Raw genomic sequence first — 21,399 nt, forward strand, 5'->3', positions numbered from 1 at the left:
ATAAACAGGGACATATACGCATTTTTTGTTCTCTGACAGCAGCATTTTTCCGCTGATTTTCTTCTTTTCCCTGCTGCAGCAGTACGTGTAACTCATATGAAGAGTAATAAAATTTAGATAGCTTATTTATGTGAAACAGAAACAAGGCAAATCTAATTTTACGTCTCAGACTGGATTTTACACTCAAAAAATTTTCCAGGTGCTTCAGTACTATAACATGGGGTCCCTAGATGATAATAGAGGCACTTTACAGCATATTTCTCCGTGTTACGTCGCTTTATAAATTACGTTTCCGCTTCACAGACGATTGTACATGCTTATTTTACATGTACAGGCAGTATAACTTTGAACCTTTGTATCTCGGAAACGGAACGGCTAACGGCAATTAATCGGTGTTGACGGGCTCAGCCGAGGCGTAAAGCCTTGTGTCGTGCAGTCATCAATAGTACAAGAGTGAGCCTTCGGCTGTGAAAGCCCATATGCATGATGTTTCGTTGAATGGTTCACACGCTGATACTTGTTAATGGCCCAGCATTGAAATCTGCAGCAATTTGTGGAAAGGTTGCGCTTCTGTCACGTTGAACGATTCTCTTCAGTCGTCGTTGGTCTCGTTCTTGCAGTATCTTTTTCCGGCCGGAGAAATATCGGAAATTTGATGTTTTACCGGATTCCCGATACTCGCGGTATACTCGTGAAATGGTCGTACGGGAAAACTCCATTTCATCGCTACCTCGCTGTGTCCCATTGCTCGTCCGCCGACTGTAATACCACGTTCAGACTAGAGATGGGGGATCCGCTCTTGAACTAATTCATAGAGTTCAATCTTTCAAAGGAGTGAACAATCAGCGATTCAGAAAAAAAGAACGGTAGCTCCAAACGTTTCCCAGGCAGAGAGAGAGAGAGAGAGAGAGAGAGACGGAGCATATCAGCAGCGCCTCTGCTGGTCAGAGCACAGTGCACGCCACACAACACAGCCAGCGCCGGCCTCTGCCCTGCTTCTACCTTGGCTGACTGCATTGTGCAGTGCCCCATTGGATTTTGTGTTTCACATATGCCGGGCCATCTCTGTGCGTCGTCTGCCGTGTGCACTGTGCAGTGTCTGGCGCAGCTTAACTTCGCATCGCACTCTGTCGGCGATCGTTTCAGTCGCACGTCCTGCCCTCTGGGTAGTTGATACCAGCAACAGGACAGAGAGCCACCTAGCGGATAACATAGGAACTACTTGCAAAAACCTGCTCGCAAGGGAGCGGACGATTTGTCTCGGAGCGGGTGAGCTCCCCCCACCCTCGGAACTCGCCCGCTCAACGCTCACCCCACCGTCTCGACTCTAGCCAGAGCGTCGAGCAAAGCGACTCTGGTGTCACTCTGGTCTCTGCGGTCTCAGCTCACGCAGTAATACAGCTCGCGGCTCGACCTGCTCGACTCAGCGCCTCTGCATCGGAGTTTGTCCCCACTGGATATTGTTCTTCGTAGTAATACCGCTATGTATATTACATTATTATGTTATGTATACATCAATTGTTTTTATTTTATTTTTATTTGTTTAAACTGATTAGATTAGGTTCCTGATGACTACTCTTACTATAGGATTTTTATTATGGACACTCGAATTTACGCTTTAATTACGAGCGAACCGATAAACGTATCGCAAAATGTGATACACCAATATTTTCCTTGTTTTATTCTGCGTAAGGCTATATGCAGCACTTTCGTTTTACAGTCAAATTTATATTTTTTTTTCTTATTCTGGTACGGATTTTGCGATTTTAGGCGTCTTCGAAAGGAAAAATATATGGCTTGCGATGTATTTGTATGAGGTTAATGAAATTTTAATACATTATAGCCAAATATATTGTTAATGTAAATCTCAAGCTACAACATTTTCCGATCACCCAAAAAACCACGCTAGTGCAAAATAAATCAATAATCAAAAACTTTGTCATATCGTGGAAATTTCAATAAACAATACAAAATTCTTACTCATTATCTATGTTACTTCAAAATAGGATCAAATAAGATCAAAATACAGGTATAGTACTGGAATAAACCAAGTTTAAAGGGCAATGTGCCTTTCATTTATTTTCTTTTGTAAATGAGTGGTGAGTCATGAAAAACAGCTAATTCATTTCAGGGAGTGAACAGTTCTGATCCAATCTCTGAAAAGAACAGTTTTGCCCATCTCTAGTTCAGACTCACTTACATCTTGATAACTAGCCATTGTAGCAGCAGTAAGCGTACTAACAACTGCGCCAGACATTGTTGTCTTATAGAGGCGTTGCCGACCGCAGCGCCGTATTCGGCCTGTTTACATATATCGTATTTGAATACGCATGCCTATACTAGTTTCTTTGCCTCTTCACTGTGTGGGGTATTGACAGTCAACTTTTCTTGCCCATGAAAGTCATTAGGTAGACAACCTGCCACTGGAATCTGGTGACGGCGTGATCGTTCTATCCGTTTAGCGATACAAATAAGATGCCTGGTTGGCGGGTGTCAGCTCCCGTCGAAACTCTAGTGCATCTTAGTGCTAGTGTCAGTGTGGGAGAGCTGCTAAAGGTCGCACTAAGTTAGCGAATGTGCCAAGCTGCCACCTGACATTCGCGCGTTGGTCCCAGTGCTGCTTCTTTCGCTACACTAAAAGTCACTCTGCACGGTCAGGCTGCGCCTGGCCCCCAGGGGGCGGCGGCGGCGGCGGCGGTGGCGGCGGAGGCGGCCACGTACAGGTAACCGCCCACACCCCCGCCCCCGCGCCCGCGGCTCTGACTTACGGCCCCCCGCAGCAGTAAATACCGCGTGATCCTGCCTCTGCGCAGGACTTAGCAGAGCCGCGGCCGCTCGTCGGCGCGACGTCTCCGTGCCGAGTGGCGGCGACAACCCTGCCAGCTTTGCGCACGGCTACCGAACACAACTCTCTCACAGTATAATGACAACAATCACAAAGGCTGCAGCGAATTACACGCTGAAAACAGACAGGCTGTGCAGTTCTATTATCGGTCATTAGACGATTTAATGAAATTTTGGTTTTTAAACACTGCCTTTTGCAAAAGTACTTCTTTTTCTAAATTACCTAGACGTGTCTTAACACCTGTGTGTGATCGTCTGTGGGTCTCGATTTTTTCTGTAAAAATTTAATAAAAAGTTCATGGGTGTGTCTGTGTTTAAGCGCCGGCTGCTGTGGCCGAGCGGTTCTAGGCTCTTCAGTCAGGAACCGCGCTGCTGCTACGGTCGCAGGTTCGAATTCTGCCTCGGGCATGGATGTGTGTGATGTCCGTAGCTTATGGTTCAGATGGCTCTAAGCACTATGGGACTTAACATCTGAGGTAATCAGTCCCCTAGAACTTAGAGCTACTTAAACCTAACTAACCTATGGACATCACACACATCCATGCCCGGGGCAGGATTAGAACCTGCGACCGTAACAGTCACGCGGTTCCAGACTGAAGCGCCTAGAACCGCTCGGCCACCGCGGCCGGCCCGTAGGTTAGTTAGGTTTAAGTAGTTCTAAGTCTAGGGGACTGATGACAGATAGTGCTGAGAGCCATTTGAAAAAAAAAAAATGTTCAAATGTCTGTGAAATCTTATGGGACTTAAATGCTAAGGTCATCAGTCTCTAAGCTTACACATACTTAACCTGAATTATCCTAAGGACAACCACACACTCCCATGCCCGAGGGAGGACTCGAACCTCCGCCGGGACCAGCCGCACAGTCCATGACTGCAGCCATTTGAACCATTTGAATTTTGTGTTTAAGCTTAAAAACTATGACGTGTGCGCTTTTATTTTGTTTCGATTACTCATCTGAAACTACATTAATTGTTAAAGTGGAAATTTACAGGTCGGCTCGCGTTTATACCTTTGCCTTGTTTTGCAACGTGTCACTGCAAAGTAGTCGGACGAGTTTGCTTGGTAATTTTGAAATATTTTTCCCAGAGCAGAAATGGTGTGTGTCCTGTACCTACGCTCTCCATTCTACAGTGCGCCAGTGATGTGTTTCCTTGTTTGGTTTTAATTAGATACACTCCTGTCGCTGTACTCTACGGACGCTATGTCATTATCGTCAGTCACTTGTTTCTTGTTTTATTTTGTCCAGTATGGCGTTAATTTTGAATGCTTGGTGCGAGTTTTTTGCGGTGTGCCTGATGCGTGGGAAATTTATGTAATTTGCCTGTCTGAGTATGTGTGTGTGTGTGTGTGTGTGTGAGAGAGAGAGAGAGAGAGAGAGAGAGAGAGAGAGAGAGAGAAATAGTGGGGTGGTAGGGAACATGTTGAGTACAAGTCTTTTTGGATAGACGAATATGTTTGATGTACTATGTTTTCTTTCAAGACGTGACTTTCTGTAGTTCATTATGTGTACCAAAAAGTGATATTGGATAGCCGGCCAGGGTGGCAGAGCGGTTCTAGGCGCTTCAGTCTGGAACCGCACGACCGCTACGGTCGCAGGTTCGAATCCTGCCTCGGGCATGGATGTGTGTGATGTCCTCAGGTAAGTTAGGTTTAAGTAGTTCTAAGTTCTAGGGGACTGGTGACCTCAGAAGTTAAGTAAGTAGTTCTAAGTTCTAGGGGACTGATGACCTCAGAAGTTAAGTCTCATAGTGCTCAGAGCCATATGAACCATTTGATATTGGATAGTTGTGTGTATTCGTTTAAAACTTTCTTTATATATGCAGCAGTTCTCCGCTATTGTAAGTTTTTGGAACACACAATTGGTTTCTAAGAGGATCTGGCGATCAGTTTCAATATGATTTGGGTGGCTCATTTTCTCTGTCAGATGATGTGCGAAAGTGGAGTCTGCGCTCTCGCTTCCTCACATTTTTAGGCTCAGGGTTGCTAATAGTACCTAAAGTTCCCGCCTATTTCCCTTGCGTAAACACAGTGCTGTGATCCACAGGTGCATTCCAGCTTCTTTGAATGTATTTGTGTTTGTGTTGAGATTTTCCTGTTGCACATCATTTGGGTACGGTATGATATTGGTAGCCGTTGTGCATTCACCACGTTCCGCACTCTGTCGACTTTTCAATGTGTACCATGCAGTGTTCCTCGTAAGGGACTGCTGTTCCTCTCTGTTTGCTGTGTTTCTCATGTTTTGTTTTTTTTGGCTGTTTTATACCTGCTGGTTATTTACCTTTGATTCGTTCTTTCTGAAAACAAGGCACACGGTAGCCACAGAGAATGAGTGCGGCACATACACTGGAAAAAAAAGAAAAAAAAAAGCTGAAATCTAAGTTTCTCCCGGGAATGCAGATGGCGGTGTGGCCGAGCGGTTCTAGGCGCTTCAGTCTGTAACCGCGCGACCACTACGGTCGCAGGTTCGAATCCTGCCTCGGGCATGGATGATGTGTGATGTCCTTAGGTTAGTTAGGTTTCAGTAGTTCTAAGTTCTAGGGGACTGATGACCTAAGCAGTTAAGTCCCATAGTGCTCAGAGCCATTTAAACCATTTAGGACTCAGAGTGATCGCAAGATTGACGAGTCAGAGGCGATTTATGAATGTTGGTGTGTGTAGAAGTGTGAATGTTGTAGGTGATCTCACTTTGTATTATCATAAATAAAGATCCCTGATCCTCCCCCACCCAAAATAATAATAATAATAGAAAACAAGCTACACATTGATCTTGCCAAAAGCCGAAAAGCGATTCTCGGTGTTGCAGCTCTCGGGGGCGCTCTGGGATGCTCTCATTGTAAGGGACTCTGTGCGTCTCTACGAGTCGCAGCTCGATTGCGTAAAGCGTATCGCAGGGTAAGTGCTGCTGACTCGACGAAAATTGTTGAGAGAAAGATTAACAGTGTTCTGAAGAAATATTCGTCGTCGCAGTAGACCATCAAGAATAGTAATTCTTATTGCTTTGTTCCTCCTAGGTTATGTGGCTTCCCTAAGGTCCAGAAGGAAGGGGTTCCTCTTCGCCCAGTTGTAAAATTGGTGCTCCGACATATCGTTAGCTACACACTTTGCTACTCTGTTCAGCCCATAGTAGATCGGTGTCGGCACCACATTAAGAACTTGGCGGATTTCTTATTTGTTATGGCTGATTGAGGTTAGGATTGGTGCTGATTTAACAAAACTATTTCGACATGTGTTGACTTCCGCTTACTTTTTATTCGGAGGCTAGTACTACGAGTAGACAGATGGAGGTGCGATGGGAAGCCCGTAGTCACCTATCATAGCCAATTTGTTTATGGAATACTTCGAGAAACGTGCCTTCTAGTCGGCGACTTTGAAACCTACGTATTTTTTTCAGATATGTGGACGATACTTTTGTTGTTTTGGCCCCTGGCAGCGAGAATTTGAACGACTTTTTACAATACCTGAATTCAATGCTCCCGAATAATTATTTCACGATGAAAGTGGAAAAGGATGGCTGTCTTCTTTGCCTTGATGTTCTAGTCAGGAGGAATGTTGATGGTACGTTGGAACATGATATTTACAGGAAGCCTACTCACACTGACTTGTATCTGCAATCTGATAGTTGTCACCAATCGGCTCAATATGAAGAGGTACTTCGTATCTTCGTTCACAGCGTTCATGTCCTCTCGGACCCTGAGATTTTGTCAGCTATGCTAGCCCATCTCGAAATCACCTCTCGTTATAGACACGCACTGTGCTATCGACCAACAGTACACCGGGTGCGTGATGATAATACCGAGCTGGCACCCAAGTCTACTGCCTTTTTGTCTTACGCAGGGAGCATTTCGAGCGGAATTGGTCGCATTTTGCGGAAGTATGATGTGAAGTGTGTGCTTCGACCACCATCTAAGTTCAGTGTCCTTTTAGGTTCCGTAAACGATGAGCATGGTTTGTGTAAGGCTGGTGTCTGTCGTATTCCTTGCAGTTCTGGCATGTCATACATTGGTCAGACTATCAGGACTGTGGGGGACCGGTGTAAAGAGAATAAGCGTCACACACGCTTACAACAGCCGAGAAAATCCCTAATGCAGAACATTGTCTTGGTACTGGTCATCCAATGGAATACAAGAAGACAGAGATTCTGGCATACACTTCCAACTATTGCGATAGTATTATTAAGAAAACTGTTAAAGTTAAATTGGCAAGTAACCTTATAAATAGAGATATTTTTTTAAAATTCTGCGTGGAATCCTGCTCTCTTCCCTGTCAAGAAACAGGGGGACAGAGTTAATATTACCTCAACCGTTGATTATTAATTTCACTGTCACTAACTTCTGACGTCGGTCATCTGTGGTTTGTGTCGGCGCTTGTGTCTACAGTGTGTGTGTGAATGTTATGTTTACGGAGTTTCTCTGAAAACCAAGGTTCCATATGCCTTGCACAGTGCTTTCTTCTTCCAAATGTGCCTTGAAAATGGTAGGGTGAGCTCTTGTCGAAGTATCGGTGGTTGTAAACGACAACACCAGGCTGAATTCCCGTAACTTATTTAACAAAAACCTGCATTCTCCAAGTAGCATTAATGTAGTGTTTGGGTCGCACTGTGATTTGTGTTGTGATCACTACCTTTCTAGTAAACTGCCAGCGTATTAAATAAGATGAGCCGAACATATGTCGTAACTGATTGCAACATTCGCCTCGCCCCACTTCTGTGTACAGGATTAGGCGTTTATAGCGTCGTGGCTATTTTGCTCTTAAACGAAGGGGAATTCGAAACTGTTCTCATACAAAATTTGCAGTATTCACATGGGGACGTAAGAGAGTGACCGTAGCTCGTCCATAAATGCCATTATCAATGTTTTTTAAGGGTCAAATTATTTTTTTAAAATAGGATGGTGTATTTTATTCAACGGAAATGGAAAGGTCATTCAATTTTGTGTATAAAACTTGTAGTACATGTATCCGCTGGTCATGTTAGGTGATGTGATATTGGATAAATAAGACAGCAAAGGGTCTTCACAGAACGACTTGTCCCTCTCTACTTGTGTTTTGATATTGTTATACAATGAAGGAAATTCATTTCTTTACAGAAGTGGGTTAGTTGATCTTTTAATTGTATTCTCATTATGGTACTCATTTGTTTACAGGTTTGTTGACATCGTTACGAGTTTATCCAGAGCCAATTTAAACCTCATAAGAGCATTACCTACTATTCCTCGTGAGCTCCATTTCGTTTTGTAATCATGAATGCTCGGTACACGTTTTATGATAGAATCGATATGATTTACATTTATGGTGAGGCTTGTAAGAACGGTAGAGCAGTTTGCAACTAATACGGTGAACAGTACCCTGAAAGGAGACATCCATCTTTAAGAAATTTTCAACGACCTACGAAACTATTTTCTGAACCGGAATGTGTCGCTCCAAGAAAACATAATCGAAGAAGAACTACTACTGGGCAAAATTCAGAAGCAGCTGTGTGAGATGCCGTTGCCTCTAATCCTCACGTAAGTTCCCGTCAATTGGAGCGTGATTCGGGAATTTCGTAAAGGAGTGTCCTTCGAATACTTGAACGTAATAAATTCCGTTCATATCACGTAAGTACCCATCAAAAAGCGTGTTGAGTTTTTCAGATAGGTTTTAGTATAAATTGAAAATGATCCATTTTTAAAAATTTTATTTTCTGATGACGAGACATTCACCAACCATGCTCAAGTGAACCGACATAATACGCATTATTGATCAGTGGAAACTTCGAGTTGGTTACGGGAAGATGAGCATCACAGGCAGTGGAAGGTGAATGTTTGGTGTGGAATTTTGGTATTACGTATCATTGGACTATACTTCACTGAAGGTAAACTGAATGGCCGTAAATACGGAATGTTTTTGGACCAAGAACTTCCAGCGTTGCTTGAAGACATGCCACTTGTGGAACGAGGTGACATATGGTATCAACACGATGATTGCCCATCTCATTACTCAGCTATAGTTCAAGACATACTAAACGGAGATCATCCAGATCGATGGATGGGGCGTATACGGCCTGTCCATAGCCTGCTCGCTCCCCGGGCCTCGTGTCCCCAGACTTTTTCTTATTGGGTACGTGAAGGACAAAGTTTATCAAGAAATGCCAAACACAACTGAAAATTTGTGTCAACAAACTAGGAATGTCCGTGCAGAAATCAGCAAAGAAATGTTGAGGTGTATTCCACTGTCTTTTTAAGTGCGTTTTCGGAAATACAGCGAAGTAACATTTACTGACCTGGAATTCTTTGTAATGTGAACATGAATTATGGTTATGCAGTGCACATGTACTATATGTACTGTATGTAAATTGGTGGTAGTAAAGTCAAAGTGTGTGGAATCCATTTGCTGTCTTATTTATCCAATATCACATCACCTATTAGCCCTAGCGGATAAATATACTACAACTTTCACCCTCAAAATTGAATGAGCTTTCCATTTCCGTAGAAGAAAATACACCGTCCCATTAAAAAAAAGTAATCTGACCCCGAAAAAACACAGAGAATGGCATTTTAAGGACGAATTACGGTCACTCTCTTATGCCTTCAGCCTCGTATTGCGGTCTTCTTCGGCGTCGACTTCAGCTGCCTTTGAAATGAAAATAACTTTTTTGGTATTCCGTACCATGTAATGTTTTCGTCGTCTTGAATGAGACGGCGTATTTTCTATTGTTAGCCTTGTAATCCACATATTAGGAAGTTGAAAACAAGTGTAAGAGATACATACATTATAACTGAAAACTCTTCACATAAGAGAAATAAATGGAAACCTCTTGACTTAAAAATTTGCGTCCCCCCCCCCCTCCCCCGGGAACGTCTCATACCAGATAAATATAACCCCAAATGTTACGTAGCAATTATAGTATACGCGTACATGGAGACAGTGCAACTGAGATGGAATAAGGGGAACCAGGTCGCATACGCCGAGGCAGATGGAAAACCGCCTTAAAAACCATCCACAGGCTGGCCAGCACACCGGACCTCGACACTAATCCGCCGGGCGGATTCGCTAGGGAAGCAGTGCGTTAGATCGCACAGCTAGCCGGGCGAGAAATAATTGATTAGTAGTGGATCGATTCTGTGGTGTCACCGCCAGACACCACACTTGCTAGGTGGTAGCTTAAATCGGCCACGGTCCATTAGTACATGTCGGACCCGCGTGTCGCCACTGTCAGGATCGCAGACCGAGCGCCACCACAAGGCAGGTCTCGAGAGACGGACTAGCACTCGCCCAGTTGTACGACGACTTTGCTAGCGACTACACTGACGAAGCCTTTCGCACATTTGCCGAGCAGATAGAATAGCCTTCAGCTAAGTTAATGGCTACGACCTAGCAAGGCGCCATAAGTAACTTCATGTATCTACTGAGTCTCACTTGTATCATCAAGAATGCTGTATACCAAAGGACGATATAAAAGTTAAGTGTTCTAGTCGCTACGTTCTTTTCTTTATCACATTCATCACGTATCCTGTTCCAGACTTCGCGCCAGTCGGCGTGTGTACGTGTGCCCTCTCGGCTACCCGTCTCTGTAGACTGGCTGCCTTGTCAGTCCACTACAGATTCCTCATAAATCCCGCTGTTATTCTCTCAATTAGCCCTCCTAAATATGACTCCAATATTTTCTGGAGAACCTTGGAGAACGCTTTGTAGGCTATTCTACTTAGTGAGGTGCGTCTATAATTTCTGTTTTCTTGTTAATCGGCGTTTTTATGGACTGATACTATATTCATTTCTTCCCACTCAGCTGGAATTCTTTCTCCCTTCCAAATGTTAATCACGACTTTGTGTATTTTCTTCGCTTGTTATCTCCTCCGTTTTTAAGTACTACAGCTGTTATTCCATCTCTCCCTGTAACTTTGTTGTTTTTTAGTATTTTCATTGAGTCTATTCGACAACTGAGGAAAACAGAGTAATAGTACACAAATGATAAACGTTAAGCTTGAAACTTGCCTTCCTTTTGTTGTACTTTTGAATGCCTTGGTATGTTTACTGTGCTTCACGTACCAAGGTGCTTCTGTTAACTGCTAACTGTGGGCGGAGTCAATTAGTGGTAGCGCCGGTTTCATTTGATCACTCAAAAATAGTTTCTTTCACTTGAAAATTGTTGTAGCTTGTACAAGCGAATGCCTCAAAACTGGCAACTAATTTTACAAGCTGCGACATACTCGCGAATGAAGTGAGTGATCCGAAAGAACAGAAATTTTTCTTTAATTCCAGTTCATGATCACAAAGAAATCGTAGTAGGACTAACGATTTCGACGCATAATGACTATCTTCAGGTCTGATTAAAACAGAACAAGCCTTATATTATTCTAATGTGATTAAGAATAATGTTTCCATTCTGTACAGAAATCGATGGTTCGGTTACCGTTAGCTTGCGATCATGGTTTAAATTAAAGAAAAGAAATGTCACCTACCCTTCCTGACAAAAAAAAAAAAAGTAAATCGTCTAGAAGGGGAGGAGCAAACGAAATGAAACTCCGTACGAAGAGAGACTACGTGATGTTTTTTCAACGCGTACATTATTGAGTCAAATTTAAAATGAACTTGTGAGTATGAGCCCTCTTGTCAGTACGCGCTGACCCCTCTGGTCTCAGTGCACGTACTGCTTCGGTCGGGAAGCGTTTCATAAAGCCATTGTATCCTCTGATGGGGCAAACTGACGCACAAGTGTTGTAACTGGACCTTAATAGCCCGGATACTGGTACTGGGACGCTGTTCGTATCCAAGCTGCTCCAAAACGTGTGCATTCGGGTACAGATCTGGGAATCTTGTTGGCTGCCGGAATATATCACGCAGACACTTCATAAATACACGTGCTTCGTGTGAGCGAGCACTGTCCTGTTTAAAAATGGAACCACAATACTGTCGCACGAGAGGGAACACATGAGAGTGGTGGACGTCTGTGCCGTACCGTTGTGCCACCAGAGTAACCTCAGTCATTACTGCCCGCGACCTGAAGTCATACCCGATGCCTTCCCCCACTATGACGTCAACAGCATCACCAGTGTGCCTCTCCAAAACATGGAAATAGCCGCCGTACTCGCCAACGACGTTCATCCGCTATAGTACAGATGCGCGACGCACTGGTGAACACAATGCGACGCCATCCACCACCAATTCTAGCTTCACGATCACAGGAAGTTGAAGCACACCCTTTTATGTTGTGCTGTTAATAGCGGTTCAAATGGTTCAAATGGCTCTGAGCACTATGGCACTTAACATCCGAGATCATCAGTCCCATCGAACTTAGAACTACTTAAACCTAACTAACCTAAGGACATCACACACATCCGTGCCCGAGGCAGGATTCGAACCTGCGGCCGTAGCGGTCGCGCGGTTCCACACTGAAGGTTAATGGTGGCTTACGCGTAGGATGGTAATTCGCTAATGCCCCCAAATCTGGATATTGCACATTTCGACCAGCCGGCCCAATGGAGACCCCGAAAGACGACTCTTTCACACTCTGTCGGGTGCTGATAACGCTGTCTTACTGCAGTGGGTAGCATCCCCGTGTCGTTCACAGCGATCATTCATCATGTGAGTCTGCACGTGTCATTATATGCACTACCAGGCTTTGTCACAACACTTAACACGAACAATACTAATCCACTCTAGTGAATGTTCTACCTGTTGCAGAGAATTACAACTTTCTTAATTGTCTACCTTACGTAACGCCAACTAAGTGAGGTCGAACATGTGGTGTCACCGCCAGACACCACACTTGCTAGGTGGTAGCCTTTAAATGGGCCGCGGTCCGTTAGTATACATCGGACCCGCGTGTCGCCACTATCAGTGATTGCAGACCGAGCGCCGCCACACGGCAGGTCTAGTCTAGAGAGACTCCCTAGCACTCCGCCCAGCTGGATAGCCGACTTTGCTAGCGATGGTTCACTGTCTACATACGCTCTCATTTGCCGAGACGACAGTTTAGCATAGCCTTCAGCTACGTCATTCGCTACGACCTAGCAAGGAGCCATATTCAGTTACTATGTCTTTCGAACAGATAATATAGTGACTCATGTACCGTCAAGAGCGAAGTTCATCATTAATGGATTAAAGTTAAGTATCAAACTAATTACGTCCCCTTTCTGAATTCTAATTCCTTGTCATGTTCCAGACCTCACGTCAGTATAGTTCTTCCCTCCTCACGCCAGCCTGCGTGAGCTAAAGCGCGTGCATTTCTGCCTCCTCTAGCAACACGGTGTTGGCTCTTCTGCCAACACAAAAGAACATACGGCCACACCAATGGATTACCGACTCTTCCAGCTTGTCGTTAATGTTTTTAATGCTGTTCACTCAATGCAGTAACTTCTGTCATAAAAAGTGCCGCACTGAGAAGGTAAGTCACAAACGACACACAGCCCTGTTGGTGGCCGGTCATCAACCCCGGAAACTCGTATTTCGTGACGACCGAACACCGAGTTGGTCTCTCGAAGAACCTTATACTCGATCGATTAGCTCGTAGAAACTGTGGGGCTCTCAGTTCCCGTGGCTGAAAGGTAAATAACTTTTCCCGGTGTTACGCAACCTATAGACCGTTAACCCGAGAGAAACCTGTAATGTGTCCGTTCGCACGAACTGCTGATAAATTATACGTGTGTTTAAGACAATGTCTGAATCCCGGCCTTTGTATCACCCGCTGCCGCACGCTAGACTTGGGGAAGCCGTTCAGCATTGAAGTGGTTACGTAGTGTTCACAATCGCTAAAATTCATCGGAAATATTTTCTAGGGGTGACTAATTTTTTGTCAACGACGTTTATAATAGCTATATTCTGAGGTGACAAAAGTTCATGGGGTGGCGATATGCAGATATACAGATTGCGTTGGTATCGCGTAGACAAGGTATCAAAGGGCGGTGTATTGGTGGAGCTGTCATTTGTACTCACGGGATTCATGTGGAAAGGTTTCCAACGTGATTATGTCCGCACGAAGGGAATTAACAGACTGTGAACGCGGAGTGGTAGCTGGAGCTAGAGGCATGGGACATTCAGTTTCGGAAATCGTTAGGGAATTCAGTATTCCGAGATCCACTGAGCCGATGTGTACCGAGAACAGCAAATTTCATGCATTATGTCTCACCAAAGACAACGCAGTGTCCGACAGTCTTCACATAACGACCGAGAGCAGCGGCGTTTGCGTAGAGCTTCCAGTTTTTAGTTTAGTTCTAGTTATGTCATGTTCCGTAGATTATTTTCCCGATTATCCGATTATTTTATCGATCTGATGTGGAACAGGTCAGATTACAAGATATATATATATATATATATATATATATATATATGCTGTGTTATATATATATATATATATATATATATATATATATATATATATATATTAGCACTATATTAATATTACTGAAAATTTTAGTTCTACACATGCAACTACATTTAGAGGTACAATCTTCTTTTTTTACCATTTCTGAAACAGAAACTCGTCCATGGAGTAGAAGAAGTTGTCCAAAAGAAATGATTTTAAGCTAGATTTAACACTTGATCTGCCACCTGGCAGACACATTATGTTGTTGGGCAAATGATCAAAGATTTTTGTTGCTGAATAATGTACTCTTTTTTTGAGCAACTGACAGCTTCAATAACGGATAGTAGTGTTAACAGACAAGCGACACTGCGTGAAATAACCGCAGAAATCAATGTGTGACGCACAGCGAACGTATCCGTTTGCACAGTGCCTTTGGTAACTTCGTGACATCATTTGCAACATCTCTCCTGTCCTTGTGACCATATCGGTTCGACCATAGACCACTGGAAAACCTTGCCTGGTTAGATCAGTCCCGATTTCAGCTGCTAAGAGCTTTGCAGTGAAGGGAGCCATCTTTAACGCAACCGCCGCTGGAGCTCCTGATGGTGCGATTCGGCACTAGCGGGCTACGTGAGAAAAAACTTGATGTATTTCGCTGTAAAATGACACTACAATCACCTCTATAGGTACTATGAATTAATTTATATGAATTTTCAAAGTTGTAAAGTCCTTTTTGAAACATCCTGTATGGGTGTCTAACACAGCATAGAACTTATCCTTATGATCGAGCGTGACTGTGCTCCACAGAGCTTGGCTTTCGCTCCACGTGTAACAAAATCGAATGCGATTCAAGCAAACGCGGAAACATATGTGGTATAGTGTTACATCAGGTTTAGTCTTATGATGAACACAGTATAGCGGAGGGGAGAGCAACGAAGGTGCAGGCTGAATGCGCCGGTAAGGCCGGTATTACACTATCAAATTTCTTAGTCCATTATCTTTGTCAAAGAAATTTGATGGTGTAATAGGGAACTTTGTCAAATGTTGTCAAATATTTGAACAAATCTAGGGCCTCGCTGTAGATTTGATCAAAGAAGTCGCTTGTCTTCTGTTTACTGCAATGTGACATGTTACCACGTGGAGCGCTAACATCGCTGCAGCGTTCTGTCATCTGTGGTGTTTTTATAAACATTGCCGGAGAATACAATTGGTGTGTACTGACAACTACAAAATTAATAGAGATGTATGAAGCTGATGAGGCGGTTTACAACGTGAGGCACTCTGAACAAAAAAATAGATGCAGAGGATTGGCGACCTGACCTAACCTAACGTAATTCTCTCCTGTAGCAAGGAACTGGAGTGTTACAGTGAGCTCGCGCTATTCGTCCACGAGACTCAGAGGGCCATAGACACGGGTTCCCAGGTAAATGCCGTGTTGCTTGACTTCCGCAAGGCGTTCGATACAGTTCCCCACAGTCGTTAAATGAACAAAGTAAGAGCGTATGGACTATCAGACCACATGTGTGACTGGATTGAAGAGTTCCTAGATAACAGAACGCAGCATGTCGTTCTCAATGGAGAGAAGTCTTCCGAAGTAAGAGTGATTTAAGATGTGCCACAGGGGAGTGTCGTAGGACCGTTACTATTCACAATGTACATAAATGACCTTGTGGATAACATTGGAAGTTCACTGAGGTTTTTTGCAGATGATGATGTGGTGTATCGAGAGGTTGTAACAATGCAAAATTGTACTGAAATGCAGGAGAATCTGCAGCGAAGTGAGGCATGGTGCAGGGAATGGCAATTGAATCTCAATGTAGACAAATGTAATGTGCTGCGAATACATAGAAAGAAAGATCCTTTATCATTTAGCTACAATATAGCAGTGGGCAACTGGAAGCAGTTAATTCCATAAATTATCTGGTAATAGGCATCAGGAGTGATTTAAAATGGAATGATCATATAAAGATCGTCGGTAAAGCAGATGCCAGACTGAGATTCATTGGAAGAATCCTAAGGAAATGCAATCCGAAAACAAAGGAAGTAGGTTACAGTACACTTGTTCGCCCACTGCTTGAATACTGCTGACCAGTGTGGGATCCATACCAGATATGGTTGATAGAAGAGATAGATAAGATCCAACGGAGAGCAGCGCGCTTTGTTACAGGATCATTTAGTAATCGCGAAAGCGTTACGGAGATGATACATAAACTCCAGTGGAAGAGTCTGCAGGAGAGACGCTCAGTAGCTCGGTACGGGCTTTTGTTGAAGTTTCGAGAACATACCTTCACCGAGGAATCATGCAGTATATTGCTCCCTCCTACGTATATCTCGCGAATAGACCGTGAGGATAAAATCAGAGAGATTAGAGCCCACACAGATGCATACCGACAATCTTTCTTTCCACGAACAATACCAGACTGGAACAGAAGGGAGAGCCGACAGAGGTACTCAAGGTACCCTCCGCCACACACAGTCAGGTGGCATGCGGAGTATGGATGTAGATGTAGATGTAGCCTGTCTTCTGCAGATATAGAAGTTCTTAAGTGAGTATTGCGCTTTGTGATATGAGGATACACTTCGCTGAGCATATACAGAAATGTATGCTCATCCATTCTTAAGTAACTGATGTACGACTTGACGTCCTCCACTACAAGCTCAGGTAACAAGTTTTGTTGAATGCTTTTATCGTGTCGTCGTAAAATACCCCGCTTCTCTTGCGCATGTGCACACGGTGCAATTGTGGCACATGCAACTGCTGCGGTTAATAGCAAGTTGTTGTTGTCATCCATCTTGAACTTTGACGAAAAATATGATGACAGTGGAATACCCCTTTTTAGCGCCACGTCAAAGATCTTTGTGAAATATATTTGACGAATATTTGATCACACCTTTGATCAAATCTTTGACAAAGAAATTTGATAGTGTAACACCGGTCTAAGACACGGTGACGGGGCATGCTGGCGAGCAGCGATGTGGCAGTACCAGGTGTACCGGTATGAAATGAGCGTTTTTTGTGAAAATGAAACACTTATTTTGAATTGAAAAGTAAAAACATTTTATTGAAAGTACTGACCATTGCTTTCTATACATTTTGAACACCTTTCTGGCAATTTGTGGACACCACGCCAATAGAAATGTTCGTCTTCTGAAGCAAACCAATAAGACATCCAGTTTTCGACTTCTTCGTAGGAATCGAAGTGTTCCTCAGCCAATGCGTGTCTCATTGATGGAAACAAATGGTAGTCGGAAGGGCCCAAGTCTGGTGAATACGGCGGGTGTGGTAGCAGCTCCCAGCCAAGTGTTTTGATTGTATCCTGAACCAGTTTTGCTTTGTGTGCAGGTGCATTGTCGTGTAAAAAAATTACTTTGCCATGTCTTCTGGCCCATTCTGGTCTTTTTTCGATGAATACATAGTTCAAATTGATCATTTGTTGTCTGTAGCGATTAGTATTCAGTTTCACCGGGTTTTAGAAGCTCTTGATACGCCACACCTTTCTGATCCCACCAAACACAGAGCATTGTCTTCTTGCCAATCGATCTGGTTTTGCAGTCGATGTTGATGGTTGTCCTGGATTAACCCATGATTTTTCTCGTTTGGATTTATTTTAAGAATTCTATTTTTCATCGCGAATAACACTACGATGCAAATTTGATTTTCTTTCATATCTTTGAAGCAAAATTTGACAAATGGTTTTTCGGTTTTCCATCTGTGTTTCATTCAATTCATGTGGCACCCATTTTCCACGCTTTTGGATCTTTCCCTTAGCTTTCAAACTGTCAGAAATTGTTTGTTGTGCAACATTTAGCATTGCTGCCATTTGCTTCTGACTCAAAGTATCATCTTCATCCAATATTGCTTGCAATTCGGCGTCTTCGAACTTTTTTGGTGGTCTTCCACGTTCTTCATTTCTTACTTCAAAATCATTATTTCTGAACCGTTGAAACCATCTTTTGCATGTTGCTTCTGATAGAGCATGATCACCATATGCCTCGACAAGCATTCGATGCGACTCTGCAGCACTTTTTTTTTCAAATGAAAACAAAAAATTAATGCTTTCCGCAAATCATCACTTTCTGGAACAAAATTCGACATTGTTAACACGATGAAAACATATGATATTGTTTGTTCCATGAGTTGATGTATACTAAATATCTTTGACAGAAGTCATACCAACCAAACTGTGGTGTGCGTACTGTAAGACCTTCGGTACACACACCATCAGATTATATGACTTGTCGCTCTAACGAAGTAGGCGAGTGTCAGCAATATGTCTCGTGGTCTTATCGTGGCGTGTTTATCTTCTGCCGTTAGGTCAGACGACAGAAATGCCACTTGCACACTTAGAGTAGCAGATTGACGGTGACCAACTTTAAACAGAACTTGACTAATTTTCATACACATTTATTAAAATAATAAAAAGCATAGACATTACGTAACTTGATTCTGGATGATGTTTACAATTGACAATCTGAAGTTCCTTTGGTCTTGGTACGTTAATCTTATTCTCACATATCTCTGATACTTGACAAAGTGTCTATACATTTCTCTTCATGGCTATGTACAGGAATATGATAATCTTCTTAGGTGCAGACTGAAACTTGACTATAGACTGGTACAGACTAATGCAGACTGGTACAGACTAATGCAGACTGGCTAATCGGAGGTCTGTACACTCGTTATAATACCTCGCGCGTTCAGGTATCACTGCGCGAGTGTGATCCGCGAGGAGAAACGGTTCTACGTTAGCAGCAATCTCATTGGCTGCGTTACATATTAATACGCGGATCGGCGGAAGCAGAATTTGGTCCGTCTCTAAGACAGCGCCATCTCGTAGTGTGGAGACTGACGAGCGCTGCGCCTGCGCTGTTGTGCTTCGCGGGGCGCGCTCTAGTGGGAAAGTTGTGTACGCGCTGACTACGCGGAACTATGTAAAAAAAAAAAAAAAAAAAAAAAATTAGGCTCGTTCACAACAAATGTTCCCTATCGACACATTTGTATCTTAACGCTCATTTCATACCGGTACACCTGGTATAAGGGCGCCCTGAGGCAGATGGGCCGCCGAGGCACTTACCGTGGAAGCTGCGCCAGTCGGCGGCGCGCTTGCCCCAGGTGTTGTGCAGGCTGCTCCAGGCGCGCTTCTCCTCGTCGCCGGGCTCTCCCTCGTCGCCCTGCAGCTGCAGCTGCACCTGCATCGGCAGAGGCACCTGCATCGGCAGCGGCACCAGCTGCGCGGCCTCCTGGTCGCCCTCCTGCTCAGCCACGGTCTGGTCCGGCAGCTCGGGCCACGTGGCCGCGTCGTCGCCGCCGCGCTTGCCCCAGGCGCCGTGCAGGTTGCTCCACGCGCGCTTGCCCCACGCAGACTGAAAGCACAGGGCGCGGGCGGGTCGTCAGGTGCAGTTCCATTATACACTACTGGCCATTAAAATTCCTACACCAAGAGGAAATGCAGATGATAAACAGGTCTTCATTGGACAGATATATTATACTAAAACTGACATATGATTACACTTTCACGCAATTTGGGTGCGTAGATCCTGAGAAATCTGTACCCAGAACAACCACCTCTGGCCGTAATAAGGGCCTTGATACGCCTGGGCATTGAGTCAAACAGAGCTTGGATGGCGTATACAGGTACAGCTGCCCATGCAGCTTCAACACGATGCCACACTTCATCAAGAGTAGTGACTGGCGTATTGAGACGAGCCAGTTGCTCGACCACCATTGACCAGACGTTTTCTGTTGGTGAGAGATCTGGAGAATGTGCTGGCCAGGGCAGCAGTCGAACATTTTCTGTATCCAGAAAGGCGCGTACGAGACCTGCAACATGCGGTCGTGCATTATCCTGCTGAAATGTAGGGTTTCGCAGGGATCGAATGAAGGGTAGAGCCACGGGTCGTAACACATCTGAAATGTAACATCCACTGTTCAAACTGCCGTCAATGCGAACAAGAGGTGACCGAGGCGTGTAACCAATAGCACCCCATACCATCACGCCGGGTGATAACGCCATTATGGCGATGACGAATACACGCTTCCAATGTGCGTTCACCACGATGTCGTCAAACACGGATCCGACCATCATTTTCCTGTAAACAGAACCTGGATTCATCCGAAAAAATGTTTTGCCAGGTTTGTCGTTGAGTAGACTATCACAGGCGCTCCTGTGTGTGATGCAGCGTCAAGAGTAACCGGAACCATGGTCTCCGAGCTGATAGTCCATGCTGCTGCAAACGTCGTCGAACTGTTCGTGCAGATGGTTGTTGTCTTGCAAACGTCCCCATCTGTTGACTCAAGGATCGAGACGTGGCTGCACGATCCGTTACAGCCATGCGGATAAGATGCCTGTCATCTCGACTGCTAGTGGCACGAGGCCGTTGGGATCCAGCACGGCGTTCCGTATTACCCTCCTGAACCCACCGATTCCATATTCTGCTAACAGTCATTGGATCTCGACCAACGCGAGCAGTAATGTCGCGATACGATAAATCGCAATCGCGGTATGCTACAATCCGACCTTTATCAAAGTCGGAAACGTGATGGTACGCATTTCTCCTCCTTACACGAGGCATCACAACAACGTTTCACCAGCAACGCCGGTCAACTGCTGGTTGTGTATGAGAAATCGGTTGGAAACTTTCGTCATGTCAGCACGTTGTAGGTGTCGCCACTGGCGCCAACCTTGTCTGAAAGTTCTGAAAAGCTAATCATTTGCATCTTCTTCTTGACGGTTAAATTTCGCGTCTGTAGCACGTCATCTACGTGGTGTAGCAATTTTAATGGCCAGTAGTGTATTTTGATCAAGCATACACTATCTCATCAAAAGTATCAGCACTGCCGTACATGATGCCTATTTGCCCACTGTATGTCACGTGAGTCGGACTTGCCAATTATAAAAGGAGGTGGGGAGCATTGTGTTACTTTTAGAGTAGCAGAAACAGCTGACTGGGTCAGTGAGTTGATATCAGTGCCATCAAACGTAGACAAGCCATTGAACGCCGCCTGAGTAACAGATGAGTCCAGATCATTTCAGCCAATCTAAAGCGGCCCAAATTGACTGTTGGTCAGTGATTGTGAAATCGAAACGCGAAGAACAACCACAGGTCAGGCAGACCTCATATCTCGATGGACAGTGACCAGGGAGCATCGTGGAACGTGGCTGTAAAAAAATCGCACGAAATCAGAGGAAGGAATCACTCGCGAATTCCAAAATAGTACCAGGAGCTGAGTGAGCACAATGACTGAGTCAAGGGAGTCAAACAGAATGGAGCACCA

The 21,399-nt window shown here is 44.3% G+C and overlaps 1 protein-coding gene across 1 annotated transcript in view; it reads right to left on the bottom strand.

The window, feature by feature from the left end:
• Positions 1-21,399, bottom strand: part of LOC126198830 (prothoracicostatic peptide-like) — a 643,132-nt gene that overhangs the window by 116,054 nt on the left and 505,679 nt on the right. The window contains exon 3 of the mRNA XM_049935403.1: positions 19,199-19,487. Within this exon, the coding sequence (XP_049791360.1) occupies positions 19,199-19,487 (289 nt within the window). The remainder of the gene's footprint in view (positions 1-19,198; positions 19,488-21,399) is intronic.

Source organism: Schistocerca nitens, chromosome 8, assembly GCF_023898315.1.
Source record: "Schistocerca nitens isolate TAMUIC-IGC-003100 chromosome 8, iqSchNite1.1, whole genome shotgun sequence".
NCBI lineage: Eukaryota > Metazoa > Arthropoda > Insecta > Orthoptera > Acrididae > Schistocerca > Schistocerca nitens.